Raw genomic sequence first — 20,611 nt, forward strand, 5'->3', positions numbered from 1 at the left:
CATTTACAAAAGCTAAATTAGGCTGATGTGATAAGAGAATAATATGTACTTTACTATTAATCTATCATTAAGGTAAGCATCCTAATCTGGGACTGGGGAAAGGGAAGTAATCAACGACGAACAAATGAGAAAAAGAAAAATTAAAAATAACCCAGATAGCTTATAAGTCAGGGGTAATTACTGAGATTACTGTCTCTTTGGAAAATGAGTTCATGTTGGCCTCATCTAAGGTTTTGGAGTACTCCCTGCCCCACCTTTTCATGATATAGAATCTTCTTTCAAAAAAAAAGGTATTTTAAAATATAGCATGTTATTAAACTTACAACTTTTCATAGAGACAAACTTTTTTTCCCAGTAAAAGCAATAAAGCAGTGAAATGTTTAAAGATAATAAAAGAATGCATTCAAGTCTAAATTAATTTACAAAGTTGAAATAAAATATAAGATAATGCTTATGTTAAACTGCTATTTAGAAAATCAGGTCCGGACATGGTGGCTTATGCCTGTAATCCCAGAACTTTGGAAGGCCACAGAAGGTGGATCACTTAAGGTCAGGAGTTCGAGACCAGTCTGGCCAACACAGTGAAACCCCCATCTCTACCAAAAAATACAAAAATTAGACAGGTGTGGTGGCATGCACCTGTAGTCTCAGCTACTTGGGAGGCTGAGGCACTAGAATCACTTGAACCTGGAAGGTGGAAGTTGCAGTGAGCCAAGACTGCACCACTGCACTCCAGCCTGGGTGACACAGTGAGACCCTGTCTCAAAAAAAAAAGAAAATCAGGATACATTGTTGAACAGAGCATGATCACTGCTATGTAAAGCAAACCAAAAGTCTGTGATTAAAAAAGCCTACAGGGGCCAGGTGCAGTGGCTCACGCCTGTAATCCCAGCATTCTGGGAGGCCGAGGTGGGCAGATCACTTGAGGTCAGGAGTTTGAGACCAGCCTGGCCAATGTGGCGAAACCCTGTCTCTACTAAAAATACAAAAATTAGCTGGGCATGGTGACACATGCCTGTAATCCCAGCTACTCAGGAGGCTGAGACAGGAGAATCACTTGAACCCGGGAGGCAGAGGTTGCAGTGAACCCCAATCATGCCACAGCACTCCAGTCTGGGCAACAGAGCAAGACTTCATCTCGGGGGGGAAAAAAAAAAAGCCTACACGATCAGGAAAATGTGAACGCTACTTCGATATTTAATGACATTAGGTATTACTGTTAAAATTTATTTTATATTTGATAAAAAATATGAGAGCTACATACTTAGTATTTATGGATAAAATACATGGCATTTGCTTCAAAATAATCTATGGGATTAAGGAGGAAAGGGAGTTAGAGATAAACAGGATTGGCCGTGAGTTGGCAACTGCTGAAGATGAGTGACAGATTATGAGTGTTCATCTTACTATTCTTTCTACCTTAGAACTATATTTGAAATTTTTCATAATAAAAGGTCAAATAAAAAAGTTCCCTGTTTCTTAAACTGTACACTGGATATCATATAAAAGCATGAGTTCTGCAATTTTAGAGACCTGAGTTTCAATTTGAGCAACTCGTTTAACCTTTTGAATCTGCACTTATTCATTTATAAGTGAAATATCACTATTATGGTTTTACTCTGGGGATTCAATGGATAATATGTATATAAAAGTATAGTATCATCCCAGACCAAAATAGTAGTTCACTAAATTTATTAGGGTGGTACAAATATAATTGCAGGTTTTGCCATGTAAAAGTAATGGCAAAACCACAATTACTTTTGCACCAACCTATAGTCATCTTTCTTTCCCCTCCATCTCCCGTCTCTTCTTTCATGGACTCTTGCTTTTTTACTGATTGCTAACCCTTAATTCTCACTGCTGCATTCCACACCTATTTTTACTACCCACCATCCCTTATCTTTCTCTTCCCTCTGATTTTCTTCTCCTGGGTTTTCATTTATTTATTCCTCACTTTCAGCTTCTTTTTGACAAGGCAGTTTAAAGTATTAAATCAATACTTGGTCTTGAATTTTGGTTCTAATACTTACTAGCCTTGACACCTTGGGCTAGTTACTTGGAACTCTGAGACCCCCAGTTTCTTCACCTATGAAAGAATAGTAATAATAGCACCTATTTTATAGAGTTACGTAAGGAGGTGAGAAATTTCTCATAAGGCATTTGGCCCAGTGAGGTGCTCTAGAAATATTTCCTATCAAACCTTCTATTTATCTATATTAAGGATGAACTCCTATAGACATGTCAGGTAGCAAACTTCTTCTCTTCCATAAGGAACCACTTCAGGATTCAGCATTCACCATGTATGATGGTCCCAGTTCATGGCTGTTTGTCTTCCTTGGGCTTCAGATTCCACGTGGTGATGATTTCAGTCCCATGCTAATTGATTTTTTTTTTTCTTAATTGTGTGCTTTGTGATAATATCATTTGTTAAGTGCAAGAGAACAAATTAACAATAGTCAGGGCCAGGTGTGGTGGCTGACGCCTGTAATCTCAGCACTTTGGGAGGCCAAGGTAGATGGATAGACTGAGCCCAGGAGTTCGAGACCAGCCTGGGCAACATGGCAAAACCCCATCTCTACAAAAAATACAAAAATTAGCTGGGTGTGGTGGAGCATGCCTGTAGTCCCAGCTACTGGGGAGACTGCGGTGGGAGGATCACTTGAGCCGGGCAGTTGAGGTTGCACTAAGCCATGAGTGTGCCACTACACTCCAGCCTGGGTGACAGAGCAAGACCCCATTTCAAAAACAACAGTAGGCCGGGTGCGGTGGTTCACGCCTGTAATCCCAGCACTTTGGGAGGCCAAGGTGGGCGATCACTTGAGGTCAGGAGTTTGAGACCAGCCTGGCCAACATGATGAAACCCCATCTCTACTAAAAATACAAAACATCAGCTGGGCATGGTGGTGCGCGCCTATACTTCCAACTTCGAGAGGCTGAAGTGGGATAACTGCTTGAGCCCAGGAGGCGGAGGTTGCAGTAAGCCGAGGTCGCACCACTACACTCCAGCCTGGGTGACAGAGTGAGACTCCGTCTCAAAAACAAAAACAACAAACAAAAAGTCAGCACGCCTCCCTACCTTAGTTATTGCCTTTGTATTTCTGCATCAAGTTTTATAACTAAGCTTATATTAAACTGAATATATTAATAAACTGACTTCAGGAAACCCACAGAAAATTGTTCTATTTATGAAATTCCTTGAAGTGTACTATACTATTCTTGGGGAAATCATTTTAATTTCTGCATTCCTACAGAGAAAAAAGTATTCCTGAATAGTTATGAAATTAATAAGAACAAGGATAACAAATACTGTTACAAAAAAAAATTTCTCCTGCTCATCCATATACCCTCTACCTAATATAAAATGCTCACTTTTAGCCAAGTTCCTATTTCTGCATAGAATGATCAAGGTCCAAAATGCCTCACAATTTTCTAAAGCAGTTTTATATATATGCTGAACAAAAGAGTGATAATCAAGGCTGCAGGTCCCTCATAATAGAATTCAAAGAGCTGGTGACTAAAAGATGAGTCAATGTTAACTGATAGCCTATGCACCAGAGAGGCAAGTTATCAAATGAGACGAGTTGTTTAGGGAACCAAAGTAATTCTCTTGACTATGTCTGGCAAATCTCGTATAGTCTTATGTTCATCACAACCCACAATGTAAGGGTCCCTTACCATGGCCTATGATTAATTAAATCAAAATTCGCAGCTCTCACATAGCTAAAAAAAATGGGCAAATCCAAACTCCTATCCTTTTCTGTTCTTCTCTACTAGCCCCCCAACACACACCATTGAATAAGAGAATACAAAAATGACCACTTTGTATATTTCTAGCACTTCTGTAAATTATGCAACTCTGATATATGTCCTTGATTCTCACAACTCATAACAAGGTACAGTATTATAAATACTATTTTACAAAAGAGGAAGCTAAGGCAGCTTGTCTGTGATCACATAGTAAATGGTGTAGTCAAAACTGTAACAAATCCACTCAACCTTGTGTCTTACAATACCAATGTGTACAAGCAATACTAGATAGCAACTGAAAATAATGTATATATTTAATATTTATTAAAGCTCACTGAGAAAGTGAGGCAACAGAGGTGGCTCCTTTACATATGGTAAAAATAAATAAACTTCAGGTCAGACTAGCGGTTCTTACACATTTTGTTCTTAGGACCCCTATAAACTTTTAAAAACTATTGAGGATCCCAAAGAGCTGCTGTTCATGTAGATTATGTCTATTAACATTTCGCATATCAGAAATTACAAATGATAAAAATTTTAAACATAAGAATATACAAAGCTCACATTCCATTAGCTGTGAGGGTGATGGTGTCATCACATATTTAATTTCTGTAAAACTTCACCATATGTTTGTGAGAGAACAAGGGTGAGAAAGGCAGATAACATTTTTGTATTATTATGAAAATAACTGACTTGACTTCGTAGACCTGCCAACCCCTCAAAGGTCTGGACGATCCAAATCACACTGTGAAAACCACTGAGTCAGACTGTAACGACTCTGAGTCGGGGCAATTTTTAAAAAAATTCTAAGTTGTAACCCATTACTTTACTTTAAGTATACTTTCTCACTACTAGATTTTTAAAAATACCTTGAAAGGACTGTGTTAATTTACTCCCTGTTAGCACTAACTCTCTCTGCAGTATGTTGCTCTCTGGACAAAGATGGTGTTAAACATTTACTGAATAAATTGAATCTCTTCTGAAGTCTTGTGCACTCTGGACAAAGATGGTGTTAAACATTTACTAAATAAACTGAATCTCTTCCGAAGTCTTGTGGACTGAAAAAGAGAAAATGCTTTAAAGCAAAATTACTACCTCCCTACTATGGTAAAGACATGAACAATGAAGTTTATGAAACAGAAATCTGGTGTTCTTTAGCTAGTCAGATGTATCAAACAGACAAAAATTCCTTTCCAAACATGAAGGAACAACAAAAAATCTGAATAAGACAAATAAGAGGAAGTTAACATAGTCAGCCCTCCACGTCTATGGGTTCTGCATCTTCGGACTCAATTAACCCCAGATTAAAAAAAAAAAAAGACTGTTGCGACTGTACTGAACTTGATGCAAAGATCTTTTGTTCTTATCATTATTCCCTAAACAATACAGTATAAGAACTATTTATATAGCATTTACATTGTATTAGGCATTATAAGTAATCCAGAGATGATTTAAAGTATACAGGTGGATATGCTTAGGTTATATACAAACACTATGCCATTTTATATCAGGGACTAGAGCATCTGTGGATTTTGGTATCCTGGTGGAACAGGGAGGGTCCTGGGACCAATCCCCCCATGGATACTGAGGAATGATTATGTTTTAAGGTTATAATTGTCCAGCTTTCTCCTAATTTTTCCCTATCCAAATAAAAGTAAAACATCTTCTAAAGTACATAAATGATTGTAATACTATCTGTATCTCTGCATCTGTTAGTTTATAAGTACCTAACTCAAGTTAGAACTTATTAAAGGAAAATATTTATAAGATAAACAGCTTGTATATCCTTATTTGAGAGAAATCCCTACATTAAACCTATGCCAGTATAAGATGCAGCCTGCAGAAATAATAGCAAAGTGAATAATAAATAATGCCATCTTATATTTACAAAATTATTTTATCTAAGAACTTTTAAAACTTTAGATTTTCATTTCATTTAGTCTCAAAAACAAGTTGCATGACTTGTCCAAGGATATACTAAACCAACAAATCAGTAGTAATTTCAGAAATAAAACAGGAATTCCTCATCTTCTAATCCTGTTTTAGGGCAAGAGGCCAAGTTACTTTCAAGAGAAATCATAAGAGCACCGATATTCTCTAGACTCTAACAATTATTACTAAGAGTCTGGTTCAATAAATGCTTGTTGAGTGGCATGATTCTCAGAATTATTGAGTCCAAATCCTAACTCTGTAGTATTAAAAAGTTCAAATATGTTGAGTAAGGAACTTACTCAAATATTTTAAGTAGATAATTTACTCACTTTAAGTAAGCAATTTACCTAAAATGGGCTGTAATTTAGATATACTGTATTCATTGACTTTATTTTACAGACTAAGACTGTCAAGAATTTTCTCTTTACATTTCATTAATCTCAAAATATCTGAAGTAAATTCAGTTTGTACTACCTACCACTCCAGCATTAGTAAACAAAAGGACACGTATTTTACTACAAATATTTAGTTAAATTCTTCCCATGGCATGAGTTTGCCATTCTGGTCCTGATCAAAATCCAAAGAGTTAAACATTAAGAACTAACAAGATTTCCAAATACTGAAATACATCAGCTATCACCTGTCCTAAACTTTACAGAAAACAATATTATACTTAGTAATGGTGAGAACAAAACAAGATTTTCAGTGCATTATAAAAATAATTACCATACAAATGAAATTTGCTATAACAGAATGGCTCTTATTTCAGCCACAGCAGGTTTCAGAGAACAAAAAGCTTTGAATTATTTATTTGCATGACCAAATGACTAAGGTAGTCAGCAACCACATCCTTACCAATAAGTGTTAGTATAACCCAGTATGTATGAAAGACTATTGTGTAAAAAGGGCAAAAAATTAGCATACAACACAAACACCAGATGCACTATTCAGAAGATATTGATGTCTCCATGAAAGTTGTATCTGAGAACAGAACATAATCATTTTTCAAAATAGAGATTCTTGTAGTCAGCTACTAAACAGAAACTGTATCTCCCTATCACTACTACTTAAGATTTCACAGCAAAAAATAATAGTCACTTATAATTGTAGATTATACAGGTAGGATATTATAAAGTTCATCCTAGGAGAAACGCCATTTCTAAAAAGTAGTTAGGTTGCAAGTATCTGTTTAACTGGTACCTTACCAATGACCCAAGTATACATAATAGGTACTTAATACAAAAGAATAAACCCAATGAGGATATTTTTACTATGCTATTCAAGCATTTTTGTTTTTAAATACATAGCAACAAGAACTATTAATGCTGGGAAGTGAAAAATTTTCTAGCTTTTCTATCAAAGTTATGCAAATCAAAGCCCATTCAGTACCCCACCCACCATATCATCAGCTCCATTCTCCCTACAATACATGAAGAATTCACAGGCAGAAATACTCAATGTGCTGATTACAGAATAAAGAGAAATGTGTTCTAAAACATTCCGATTTCATTAAAATTGGCAATTACATACCAGACTAGTAAAAGCAAGCTTGTTATTCTATATCAATCCAAGAAAAGTATAGTCTACAGTTCATCAATATTGACCTTTCTAAAAAGTGAAATGAAAAACCAAGTCTTCTGGAGCGTCAGAGAAGGTTGCAAACACATCTGTGTTTAGTATTTTGTTTGTGTGTGGGAATGAGAGAAGGATATTGTGCCAGTATGGTGCCTGGATAGACCTTGAATTCAACATGGTTAATTGCTGGAGATCACAATCAACATAATTTATAGGGGGGGGTGGTGTGTGAGTTTGTGTGTGTGTGTGTCTGTCTATAAAGAAGGCACTCTCCTTCAATACTGATTTCACAATAGTATTGGGTTACATGTCATCAGCCTGTGTTTATAATGACAAAGTTTAACCATAAAAAAAGTTAAAATATGTTCCATAGATTATGTTTAAGAAACCCAGAAAATACAGGTATTCTTTAGAGAGACTGAATTCAAAATCACAGCACTCAGATAAGTGTTTGAGTTCACTTTGTGAAAAATTCATCCCTGTACATTTAGGAGTGGGACAGTTTCTGTACACACACAGACACACACACATACTCACACACACAGTATTTCCATAAGAAGTTTGAGCAAAAAAAAATTCCAGCATTTAAAGGGTTAACCCCCCCCCTTTTTTTTTTTTTTTTTTTTTTTTTTTTTAAAATATGATATGTTGAAAGGTGATATTTAAGAGGGACCTAAAAAATGTTGGAGTGAGCTCTTTGGCTGTATGTGGGAAAAAACTCCAGAAGAAGGAATAGCAAAGGCCCTGTGGTAGGAGCATGCCTGGGGTATGAGAACAGCCAAGGAGGCATGAACAGATTATGTGAGAAGCAGTGATGAAAGATAAGGTCAGAGGCAGAGAGAATGGCTGAGAGTAGAGCAAAGCAGTAAGTGAGTTGGATTTATACCTATCATCTGAAGGGACATCCATGTTACACGTCACAAAATAATTTGCAGGGTCACATTCATACTATACTCTCATTTTACTAAGGGCAGAAGGAAGAAGGGAGTGAAAGTGGGGGCAGGAGGGAGGGAGACGGAAGAAGGTAAAAAGAGGAAGGGAGAGAGGCACCTCCTCAATATATATAAGAGGCTTGTATATGTATGTTTGAGCATACAGTTAGGTTTAGACCTCAAACATGGGTATATCAGAAGATGAAATCAAAATGGAGAGGAGTAGATTTTTAACCTCTTTATGCTCCTCAATACTATATAAATATATGCCAAAAAAAAAGGGCCAACACCCAACCCCCAAAATAAAAAAAACAACAAAATCTACTATGTACACAGAGATACAGGTAGAAGGATGTTTGTGGTGCCATTATTTACATTAGTGAGAAACTGAAAAATCAACAAGGAATTGGTTAACTTATGGTACTAACGGCCAATGTAATTATAAGCATCTGTTAGAACAAATGAAGTAGGTATATATAGAAAACCCAAGATACAATAAGTTTAAAAAAGAAAAAAAAAGATGCTAACAATGAAGTATTGAGTATGATTCTGCCTTTATAAATAACAAATTATAATACATTTAGAAAAATATGGAATAGTTCCCAGATTTAACAATAGTTTTAAGAAAAGATATTACAGAAGATTTTCACTTTGATACTACATATTTTCTAACAGCTTGAATTTTTAAAGTGAGTTTGTCACTCATTTGAAAGGGAAAAGAATGTAATGTGTCACCTAGAAAATATCTGATATATATCTAGTAAAATTACTACTACTCATCTAAAGGTAAATAATTAACATGCATACCACATTTTTCCCTAGTACAAATACAGGAAGTATACAGTTTTATGCCAGTCTTAGCAATTTGGCTAAGAGAGATTTTGAAACTACTCTGTAAAACACCTGCTAATGACCAGGTAGTTGGCTTTAAAACTTTCCAATTAAGTGTGATGTGCTCTGATGCTGTGTCAAAAAAGTGTCAGTACATCCTATGACTCCGAGGTAAGAACAAAGTCATTTAATAATACTTGTTTCCTGGTGACACTGTTCTGAGAAAATAGAGAGTATCATGGGAAGAAATGTTGAATCAGTATTTGACTTTTAAACAAGGTATTTAGTGATAAGAACTCTAACTTGAAATTTCATATATTCTTATTAAACTACTGATCTAGAGAGTGCCTCAGCCTGCTATAGGGAATCTTAAGAGGAAAAAAAAAAAGAAAGAATCAAAAAGACATGATATATTTCACAGGATAGAGAGAGGGATTACCCCCTCCTCCAGCATTTTTAGAAACACCTGAGTCATATGAATCCTATATACATTTTAAGAAGGTAAGCAAAATAATGAAGTGGTTAATATTTATTTTAGCATGTTAGTTTTAGTTATGTTTATGGTAACAAAGTTGTATACTTCTGTCTGTGTTTATTTTTCAACCTAGAGTCTAAGGACCCTAAAAAAGCTCCAAGGGAACTATGAAATTGAATGAATTTTTTTTTAATGCAGAAAATTTGCTTTCTGCAGAAATTTTCTGCAGGTTTCCAAAGGACAGGACCCTTTAATGTACACATATATAGCTTCTTTTTTTGGTAAACATTAAAACAGGTTGTGGGGGGTGTATTTTGAGGGTTTTTTTTTTTAAAGTTCAGAGCAGGGATCAGTGAATCTTTTCTGTAAAAGGCCAGATAGTATTCGTGGGTACATAAGGTCTGTCACCACCACCACCACCACCACCACCACCACCACCACCACCACCACCACCATAGTATTCGTGGGTACATAAGGTCTGTCACCACCACCACCACCACCACCACCACCACCACCACCACCACCACCACTTCTTTTAACAACTTCAAATATAAAGTTGAAGAATGTAAAAACCATTCTTAACACAGGGCCCTAATAGCAGCTAGTTTGCAGACCCCTGGTTTAGAGTAACAGTTGGTTTATCTCTGAAGAAATAACAGAGCATGAGATCTGGAAGTCCAGGACCTTTCAAGTTCAGGACTTTATGTCACTAATCCTCTGAAAATCTCATATGTCCACATCTGTAAAACTGAGATACTAACCTCTCCCACATAGGAGTTTTAACTATTGAGGTTGCAACTGCATGGAAACGCCCACACAGTGCCTAATGAATACTTAGCAAACAATGTTTTATTACCCCCACCCTGCTCATATGATACATTGTTAGTAATACTTGTAAATTAACATTTAGTGTTTGATCAGGCATGTTCCTTCAACACAATCTACTTTATAATAATCTGCTTTGGCTATTTCCAGAAGACACTGTGGCTTTTACTGATTTGAATTTATAGCCTCCCGGCAGGGCATGAATCACACCTGTAATCCCAGCATTTTGGGAGTCTGAGGCGGGCGGATCACTAGAATCCAGGAGTTGGAGACCAGCCTGGCCAACATGGTGAAACCGCGTCTGTACTAAATATATGAAAATTAGCCAGGAGTGGTGGCATTCGCCTGTAATCTTAGCTACCTGGGAGGCTGAGGCAGGAGAACTGCTTCAACCTGGGAGGTGGAGGTTGCAGTGAGCCAATATTGCGCCACTGCACTCCAGCCTGGGCAAGAGTGAGACTCCATCTCAAAAAAAACAAAACCAAAACAAACAAACAAAAAAAACTATAGCCTCCTCAAAATGATTACTCTCCCCTCAATGAGTAAATCAAATTTCTAGAGCAAATATTTGTAATGTATCAACACATTATTCTCCATCTAAAGTGTTTTAAAAGCTGAAATTAAAATAATTCAAAGCAGCTTGAGGAAATCCAACGTGCAAGAAGTAAAATCAGCACTAAACTGGGTATTTAGGTGGAGTACACTTAGGTGTGCTAAGAAAGCTAATGCGGTATCTCACGCCTGTAATCCCAGCACTTTGGGAGGCCAAGGCAGGCAGAGCACCTTAAGTTAGAAGTTCAAGACCACCTGCCCAACATGGCAAAACCCTGTATCTACTAAAAATAAAAAAATTAGCTGGGCATTGTGGTACACACTTGTGGGAGGCTGAGGCAGGAGAACTGCTTGAAGCTGGGAGGCGGAGGTTGCAGTGGGCCGAGATCATGCGCCTGCACTCCAGCCTGGGCAACGAGGGAAAAAAAAAAAAAGCTAAGGTCACAATGTATTATATACAGTACCACAGTAATCAGGTGTTTGCCTTAGCAGAGCAGAGATATTGATCTCTCCTGTTTCAGTTTCTCACAAAACTGAAGGTCTTAAATACTTCCAATGCCACTAAAATGAGCTTTACATGTTCTTTGTTTTCCCTAGAAAGACTAACCCTGTAAGAGCGTGAATTAGTTTATAACCATTTTTATCACTTTTACTATACTCACCACAACACTAGGTAGTATGCACTAAGCACTTACTGAAAATCAACGACTATTTTTAAAATCACGTAATTATTCATCTCCAAGAGACAATGATCTGCAATTTAACTTATATAAAGATATGACAAGAAATATAGAGATATGAGCAACAGCACAAGAAAAAGCACAATAGGTTAAAAATTAGCTATTACAAGATTATTCCAGCATAGCTAGAGTAATGCACAATGTCATTGTCTATTCTCCCCAAGTATTAAAGGTTAGTTAGAATTCCTATCAACATTAGTAAGTAAAACTATCATTATTATAACCACCAAGGAATTTTAGTAGCTATTTTAAAGTATTTTCCAATGTGTAACATAAAGGAAAAAAGTATGAAAAAGTAAATAAATACAACATATTACACTTGACTTTACAAATGATTTTGTCAGTTTTCAGTTAATTTACTTTGAAAGATTTTGAGATATGGATTACTCAGTTCATTAAATTCAAATATACTGTCAATAAGTTGATGCCCCCCTTTTTGGAGATCAGTGAAGTAAATGCTTATCTAGTTATTAATGACCCATCCCACTAAAGCAAACTATCCACCAAACTCGAACAAAAAGGAGCCGCTATCTACTTACTATCACTACATGGTAGAAAAATGGATTGCATTTCAAGGCATTTTTTTTTTCCTGGCAGAATGACTTTTTAAAATTCAACATTATATTGACAATAGTGTTTTTTTTTTTTGAGACAGTCTCACTCTGTTGCCCAGACTGGAGTGCAGTGGCACGATCTTGGCTCACTGCAACCTCCGCCTCCTGGGTTCAAGCAATTCTCATGTCTCAGTATTCCCGGCAGCTGGGACTGCAGGCGCGTGCCATTTTTAGTAGAAGCGGGGTTTCACCATGTTGGCCAGGCTGGTCTCGAACTCCTGACCTCAGGTGATCCACCCACCTTGGCCTCCCAAAGTGCTGAGATTACAGGCATGAGCCACCACACCAGGCCTGACAATGTCTTTTATTTATTTATTTATTTTTACTTTTTGAGATAGAGTCTTGCTCTGTTGCCCAGGCTGGAGTGCAGTGGTGTGATCTCGGCTTGCAGCAATCTCTGCCTCTCTGGATTCAAGCGATTCTCCTGCCTCAGCCTCCTGAGTAGCTGGAATTACAGGCATGTGCCACCATGCCCAGCTAATTTTTGTATTTTTAGTAGAGATGGGGTTTTGCCATGTTGGCCAAGCTAGTCTCGAACTCCTGACCTTAAGTGGTCCGCCTGCCTTGCCCTCCCAAAGTGCTGGGATTACAGGAGTGAGCCACCGCATCTGGCCAACAATGTCTTTTAAAAAATAAAATTGCTCAATAACAGTCCCTTCAAAAACGTAATTAAAAGAAGGATAAAAATGATCACCCTCCCTCTCCACTCCAGCTATTAAGTCTTCCCATTTTCACTAATTAGCAACAGTAATGCTCCCTATTTACTCCTCCAGTAAGAGTCTCAAATTCATATTATTCCAGGCCAGGCAAGTACCATCAGTTAAGCACAGCAAATAAGGGGGGACTATATTTGCTGCCCACCTAGGAGCTTACACACTGAGTTTCAACCCCAAAGCTGCTACTACAGTCCATCTCTCCATCCTGTTATTGCTCTGAGAAATGCAGAACTGGCGCTACAAGATATTCCAATTTTTCCTAACAGAAGCCACAAATCCAAATCACACAGAATCTTCCATTTTTTTTTTTTTTTTTTGAGACGGAGTCTCGCTCTGTCACCCAGGCTGGAGTGCTGTGGCCGGATCTCAGCTCACTGCAAGCTCCGCCTCCCGGGTTCCCGCCATTCTCCTGCCTCAGCCTCCCGAGTAGCCGGGACTACAGGCGCCTGCCACCTCGCCCGGCTAGTTTTTTTTTTTTTGTATTTTTTTAGTAGAGACGGGGTTTCACCGTGTTAGCCAGGATGGTCTCGATCTCCTGACCTCGTGATCCGCCCGTCTCGGCCTCCCAAAGTGCTGGGATTACAGGCTTGAGCCACCGCGCCCGGCCAGAATCTTCCATTTTTTAAACAGCGCAGGCCAAATAAAAAGTACCTGCAAACTGAATCTGCTCATCTGCATACAGTAATACTCCAGGAACAGAAGCATCAGTAAGAATCTCAAATATCTGAATCCTAAACCCTAAACACAGCTCCCCACCCAGAGACTATTACTCAGACTTCATGTTGAATATGAATTATCCATGTAGTAAAAGAACATTAGTGGTAATCTTTCTCCCTTGAGGATGGATTCTGAGGTTCATATTTTTAAAAATATTACTATTATAATATACTAAAGTATTTTAATAAAAAAATCAAAACAATTAACACTGAGGTGGATGAATTAAATTCCAAACTTGAATAAATCTGTAAACATATTGTCTACATATTATAATTCATTTTGTAAAATAAAATGTTTTACAAACATTATAAGTTTGTTAATTTGGGTAAAATGAAGTGTCAATCAGCTGGGTCCTTAGAAAGCAACCACTTGAGCAACTTAGCATCTCTAGGTGAAACATCAGGAACTGGCAGTCCAGACAGGCTGCTTGCTTCACTTTAGCAACATGAAAAAGGCAAAATAAATAAAGGGGGAAAGAAGTAACAACAATGTTAACTGGCAAGATATTTCTGTTAGGTAATGATTACAAATGCCAAAGGATCCTAAGACTCCATACAATTCTCTTTACTGCTTTAGCTCTACTAAGAAGATTAGACAGCTAAAAAAGAATAAACTAGGCCGGTCACAGTGGCTCACACATGTAATCCCAGCACTTTGGGAGGCCAAGGTGGGCAGATTGCCTGAAGTCAGGAGTTTGAAACCAGCCTGAACAACATGGTGAAACCCATCTCTACTAAAGATACAAAAATTAGCCGGGTGTGGTAGCACACGCCTGTAATCCCAGCTACTCAGGAGGCTGAGGCAGGAGAATTGCTTGAACCTAGGAGGTGGAGGTTGCAGTGAGCCAAGATTGTGCCACTGCACTCCAGCCTGGGTGACACGACGAGACTCCATCTCAAATAAAAAAACAAAAACAAACAAAAAAACACTAAGAAGGATAAAATAGCAAGACCTTCTATTTGGAAACACAATCTGCTCAATTAAAAAAGAAATGCTATGTGGGACAGTACCCAAATAGCCTCATGATTTACTTTTAAAAGGATCCTCTAAAATGACCAATTTAAGAAAAAAATCAGCTTTATAGTCATACTCTTCTCAAGAGTTCTAGGTTAGTTTGGAAAGATATCCCACATATTTATTATATCGATGGCACGCTTTAAAAAAGAATCACTTAAAAACAATAGTTTGTGTGTTTGTGTGTGTGTGTGTGTGTTTTTAAAGGTGGCCTAGCCTTATCAGAGCTGGGTTTCGCCACTTGAAAGCTGTGTGACTTTAAGCAAGTTATTTAACTACTCTGAGCTCCATTTCCTCATCTGCAAAAAAAGATGAACACTAGCTAGTTTAATTTTCCCTATGAGAAATTTAAGTATGAGTATGCTGTATCTTAGATGTATTGCAATTCATTCTCTTATCTGAAACTTGAATCAGTCCCACACCATCACCTGTTTGTTTATTTATTTATTTACTTATTTATTTTGGAGACGGTGTCTCACTCTGTTGCCCAGGCTGGAGTGCAGTGGTGCCAACTCGGCTCACTGCAACCTCTGCTCCCAGGTTCAGGCCATTCTCCTGCCTCAGCCTCCAGAGTAGCTGGGATTACAGGCGCCCGCCACCATGCCCAGCTAACTTTTGTATTTTTACTAGAGATGGGATTTCACCATGTTGGCTAGGCTGGTCTCACACTCTTGACCTCAAGTTATCTGCCTGTCTCAGCCTCGCAAAGTGCTGGGATTACAGGTGTGAGCCACTGCACCTGGCCTATCACCAGTTTAAAACACTGGACAGAACAGCTACACAGACAAGAAGTCAACACTTGCTGAGGCAGCCCTTATCATCGTCATACTTGTTATGTTCTTCTACTAAGCTAAAACCAGCTTCCTAGTTACTTCAACCCCATCAATCCCACTCTAGTTTAAATATTACAAAGGGCTGGGCAAGGTGGCTCACACCTGTAATCCCAGCACTTTGAGAGGCTGAGGTGGGAGGATCAGTTAAATGAACCCAGGAGTTCCAGACTAGCCTGGGCAACAAAGCAAGACCCATCTCTACAAAAAAATTTTTTTTTTAATTAGCCAGGCGTGGTGATGCACACCTGTGGTCCCAACTACTTGGAAGGTTGAGATGGGAGGATTGCTTGAGCTCAGGAGGTCGAAGCTGCTGTGAACTGCGATCCTGCCACTGTACTCCAGCTCTGGGCAACAGAACAAAATCCTGTCTCAACAAACAAACAAAAAACACAAAAAAATTACTAAGTATAGCTAATTCAATTCTCACTAGACTCTAAGCTTCTTGAGGGCTGAGTTCAAGTATTGTTCAGTACTGAAATCCCAGCACCTACAAGAAGGAAAAGCATATAGCAGGTGTACAATAAACATTTACAGATTGAGTGATACGCTCTGTGCAGCTGACTGAGCATTGAGATGCCATCTAGTATAAATAGCACAGATGTGTGTACTTCTGGAAATTATCATTTAATGCTTCACGTTTAGAAGCTGAAATATCATAACCAAATTCATGCTGTGCTTTTAAAAAAACCCCTTCAGATATAAGTGAAAAGCAGTTTTGACATACTTTTAAATGACTGTTACTCAATGATACAGATCATAGTTTTTCAAAGTAATAAACTTCTCAATGCCTCTGTAACTCTTATTCATAACTTATTTCAGATTTACCTAAATTCCAAGTCTACATTAAAAAAAAAACCTCAAAATGATATGTAACCTCACTGTCACTGGCTATTCCACAAATTTCAAAATAATAATCTAGTCAAATTGTATTAACTGAAAGCTACCAGAAAACAGCATAATTGAAGTTGTGATAGAATACCAAAATCTCTAGCAACTTTTTCTCACGACTTTTTTGGTAACACACTGCTATAAACAAACATCTCTCGCTGCTTAAACACTAGAACCCAGTTATAATTTAGTCACTGATATTCCAGAGGTTAAAAGGTTTCATAAAGTATGTTCTACTTCATAGAACCAGAAATCAACCACAGTGAACAACCAGTTCACCACCCTCCATAAATCTATGGAAATATTTCCATTACAAAGTAAATTTCTCCTGCCACCCAAGTTTTAAGCTGTCACTCTGTGCTGTTAGCCTAAACAAAACGTAATTGGTAAGGTACATCTGTCACAAACACAAGCCAATAATCCATTCCAAACCCAAAATATTTCTGGACTATCTTGCTCCTGAAAATTGACACTGGTAGAAAATTGGTGATCCAGAAATAGGCAACTTCCACTAAAAGGCAAATAAAATTAGGTAAGTAAAATACAAGACTGACTTAATTTTATAACAAAGGGCAAAATTTTAAAGGCTCAAATGTCTTAGTGAATACAAAATTAAAGGACAGAAAGAGAAATTAAAAATTCAGCTTTTTACAAAAGAGCCAAACAGCACCTTCCACTCCGCCTCTAGCCCTAAAAAAGTCTTTCCCCTTCCACTCCTACAATATTAAAACAAAATTTATATACTACTCAAAACTGTATACTACAAACTTTAAGCCATCAGATGCCGGAGGGCTTTAAAAAAATTAAAATCACTACCCAGCATTAAAATACAATTTGCACAGTGATTTCAGGTCCTTTGAGAGAGGAACTTACAGTCACAGAGAGTAAATGCTTGATGGGCCGAGTCTGGATCTGTGTTCTACAATCTACCCAAAATGGGCAAATGACATTAATACAAAATGTAAAGTACACTATGTACCGGCTCCCAACTCCTTTCCCATCTGCTATGTAAAGTATTCCTGGGCCGGGCGCGGTGGCTCACTCCTGTAATCCTAACACTTTGGGAGGCCGAAGCGGGCGGATTACTTGAGGTCAGGAGTTCGAAACCAGCCTGGCCCCATCTCTACTAACACACACACACACACACACACACACACACACACACACACACACACACAGGTCAGGAGTTCGAAACCAGCCTGGCCCCATCTCTACTAACACACACACACACACACACACACACACACACACACACACACACACACTTCCTTCAGCCGGGCGTGGTGCCATGCGCCTGCAACCCCAGCTACTTGGGAGGCCGAGGCAGGAGAATCGCTTGAACCAGGGAGGCAGAGGTTGCAGTGAGCTGAGATTGCGCCACTGCACTCCAGCCTGCCGCGAGACTGTCTCAAAAACAAAAACAAACAAAAAAACCACAAAAGGATTCCTTTGCAAGAGCTACCACCTCTGCCTTGAAAGGTGTCAAACCATCAAAGCCAAAGTGGCTTGCAATGGCAAATGAGCACAGACCTGGGCTATAAGCACACCCTTCACGCGTGTACTGTGTCCAGGAACAATTTCTCAACGCGGCCAAGGTGATGCTGCAAAGCCAGTGACGCGGCTGCCCTCAATGCAGCAACCACAGAGAGGGAGAGTTTCTCAACAGTCCCAGAAGCGACTCCTGGGGATTAGGGCAGGCTTCCCTTCCATTTCCAATATGCTGCTCATAAAAGGAGACGATTCTGCCCGCGTTGACAGCACCTTGAGTCCCCATGAACACGCGAAAAGGTTTCTACCTCCTATCAGTGCCGTTCGGAAGCAAAGTAAGTGTTCACTACTCGCCTTGATCTGGGGCCCTGTCCAGGGCGGGAAGACCCCAGAAGCAGGCGCCAGGACAGAAAAGAGCCTTTGGCCTTCCCAATCCACGCAGCCAGCAGCGTCCCGCCCAGGCCGGGGTTCCCGGCAGCCAGGCCCCCTCCCCGACCTCGCGCTCACCTGATCTTGTAGCTCGGCAGGGTGTGCTTGCGCTTGATGATCTTCTTGAGCTGGTTGACGATGATGGAGGTGAGCTGGGGCATGGGCCGCCCTTCAAACTGGGAGCGCACCTCGAAGTCGATCAGCGGGTCCTCCACGAAGGAGAAGAACCAGTGGGTGAAGGGCACGCGCGTGAAGACCAAGCGCAGCCTCCCCACCACGCGGGACAGCTTGACAAACAAGTAGGCGGACTTGCCAAAGACCAGGTCCACGTCGATGGCCAGGTGGAAGCCCCCGTTGTACTCCACCTCCGCCTCGAAGGCCAGCTCCTCGGGGCAGGCGGCGGGCAGCGCCTCCCCTTCGGGGCCGTCGGGCTCCCCGGTGGCCGAGGGCACGACGGGCCGGATGAGCCGGATGGTCTTGATGAAGGGCACCGTCTCGCCCAGGAACACGTCCCGCAGGCTCAGCCCCTCCAGCAGGCGCCCGGCCGTCTTGGTCTGCAGCAGCTCCTCGAACTCCACCTTGATCTTCTTGGTGACCCAGCGGCGGGTCAGCGCGGTGTCCCGCAACTCCCGGAACAGGAATAGGATAGTGGCGTTGAGGAAGTAGCAAGTCTCCCGCGTCGGCGGGGCGGGGGTCTCTGGGGCCGCGGTGGGGGTCGCGCCGCCCTCAGGGGCCGCTCCGGAGGGCTCCTCATCCCGGCCGCCGCCATAAAGGTACTCCCTCAGGAGCAGGCCCGGCACTGGCTTGATGTAGCGGAAGCCCTCGCCCGCGCGGGCGGCCTCGTCCGCCGGCGGCTCGGGCTGTCTGCGGTACAGCAGGAGGAACTGAGCGAGGAGCGTGAGGAAGGAACCCAGCACGGCCGACGCCAGGATCATGAGCAGCAGCCCCATCCCGCCACCGCCTCCGCCTGGGCCCCTGCTCCCGCGCCCACAGCGCCGCTTTCTTCACGCCGCCGCCCCCGCTGCCTCCATCTTGAGGACATCGGGCGGCTGGGTCGGGACAAGCGGCTCCGTGGGCCTCGTCCAGAGGCTCGGGCCGGCGCGGTGCGGCGCCCGAGCCCGCAGCGGCCCGCGCCTCCTCAGACGCTCCCGAAGGGCCGGTGTGGCGGCGGCGGCGGCGGGGCGGGGACCGGCGCCTCCCTCAGGCCTCCGCTCATTGGACGAGCGGCGCGTGACGTCCGAGGCGTGCTCGCTCCCGGCGGCGTCGCCCAGCAGTCGGCGCCCGGGCGCGCGGACGCGGACCCTCCTTCACCTCTCTGCGGCCCTTCAAGCCTCGCCCCCCCAACGCCAACATTCCAGCCCCCGCGGCGCGCTCCGCCACCCACGTGGCCGTCGCTTCTGAAGCTGCGGTCGGGATCTGGGAGGACGGCTGGGGACGCTGGCTGGTAAGGAGGTCCAGCGGAGCGGGCCTGACGCGTTCCGGTTGCCGGCCATCCCGTTATCCTCTGCTGCACCCATCCCCCGTCCCTGGCCGCAGTCCCCGCGGTTACCTCCGCAGCGGCGTCGCTCATCCTGCGGTGTACTTCCACTCGCGCCCGTGACAGCTCGGCTGGCGGCGGCGCTTTCCCTCCGAGCAGCACCGCAGAAGATCTGAGCGGGCCTTTCGGACCCTTCCCAAGCCCACGGAGAGAGGGGACCAACTACCTCAAAGGCCGCCATCGCGGACCGGCCGTCCCCCCGGCAGACGCTCTGCGTCCGCGGAGGGTGGGCCCTGGGAAGGAGGGACGCAGGGAAAGGGCGCGCCACACGGAATGACTTTCCCACCGAGGTGGATCTTCGAAATTTCAGGGAGGAGGAAGTTGAAAGGACAGCCGGGAGGAAAAATGCGGAGTGAAACGAGTTTGCCAAGTGATTGGAAGATTAATATGCGACTCGCCGTCAGTCTCTGGTTAAATCGGTAGTCCGTCTATGAGGCAGTTATTCACTGTTATCCCCCACCCACTTGACAGATGCCAACACTGGTGCAGACAGCCTGGGGAGGTTGCGTGGGGTCGCAGAGTGGACCCTGGTTTATCTAACACTAAACCCTAAGCTCTTGGTCACTACTCGCTACCGTAACACAGAAACTGCAGTTATAAGGAGGCCGGTGGGTTCCCTGGTGTTCAGGAAGGGAGAACTGGGGAGGCGGATTAGGGAAGACGTCAAGGAATTTTGCATAGAGTAGTACCTTAACCAAAGCCACAGAGCTAAGCCAGGTTGCCCAGCAACAGCGTTACTCCTCATGCCCTCTGACTACTTAGTGGT

General features: G+C 41.7%; 1 protein-coding gene across 1 annotated transcript in view; it reads right to left on the reverse strand.

Moving 5' to 3' along the window:
* The window catches only part of PDZD8 (PDZ domain containing 8), a 105,402-nt gene extending 85,931 nt beyond the window's left edge, over positions 1-19,471 (reverse strand). The window contains exon 1 of the mRNA XM_015148280.3: positions 18,387-19,471. Coding sequence (XP_015003766.2) covers positions 18,387-19,258 — 872 coding nt within the window. The 5' untranslated portion in view covers positions 19,259-19,471. The remainder of the gene's footprint in view (positions 1-18,386) is intronic.
* Between the last annotated feature and the right edge of the window lie 1,140 nt (positions 19,472-20,611).

This window comes from Macaca mulatta, chromosome 9, assembly GCF_049350105.2.
Source record: "Macaca mulatta isolate MMU2019108-1 chromosome 9, T2T-MMU8v2.0, whole genome shotgun sequence".
Lineage (NCBI taxonomy): Eukaryota > Metazoa > Chordata > Mammalia > Primates > Cercopithecidae > Macaca > Macaca mulatta.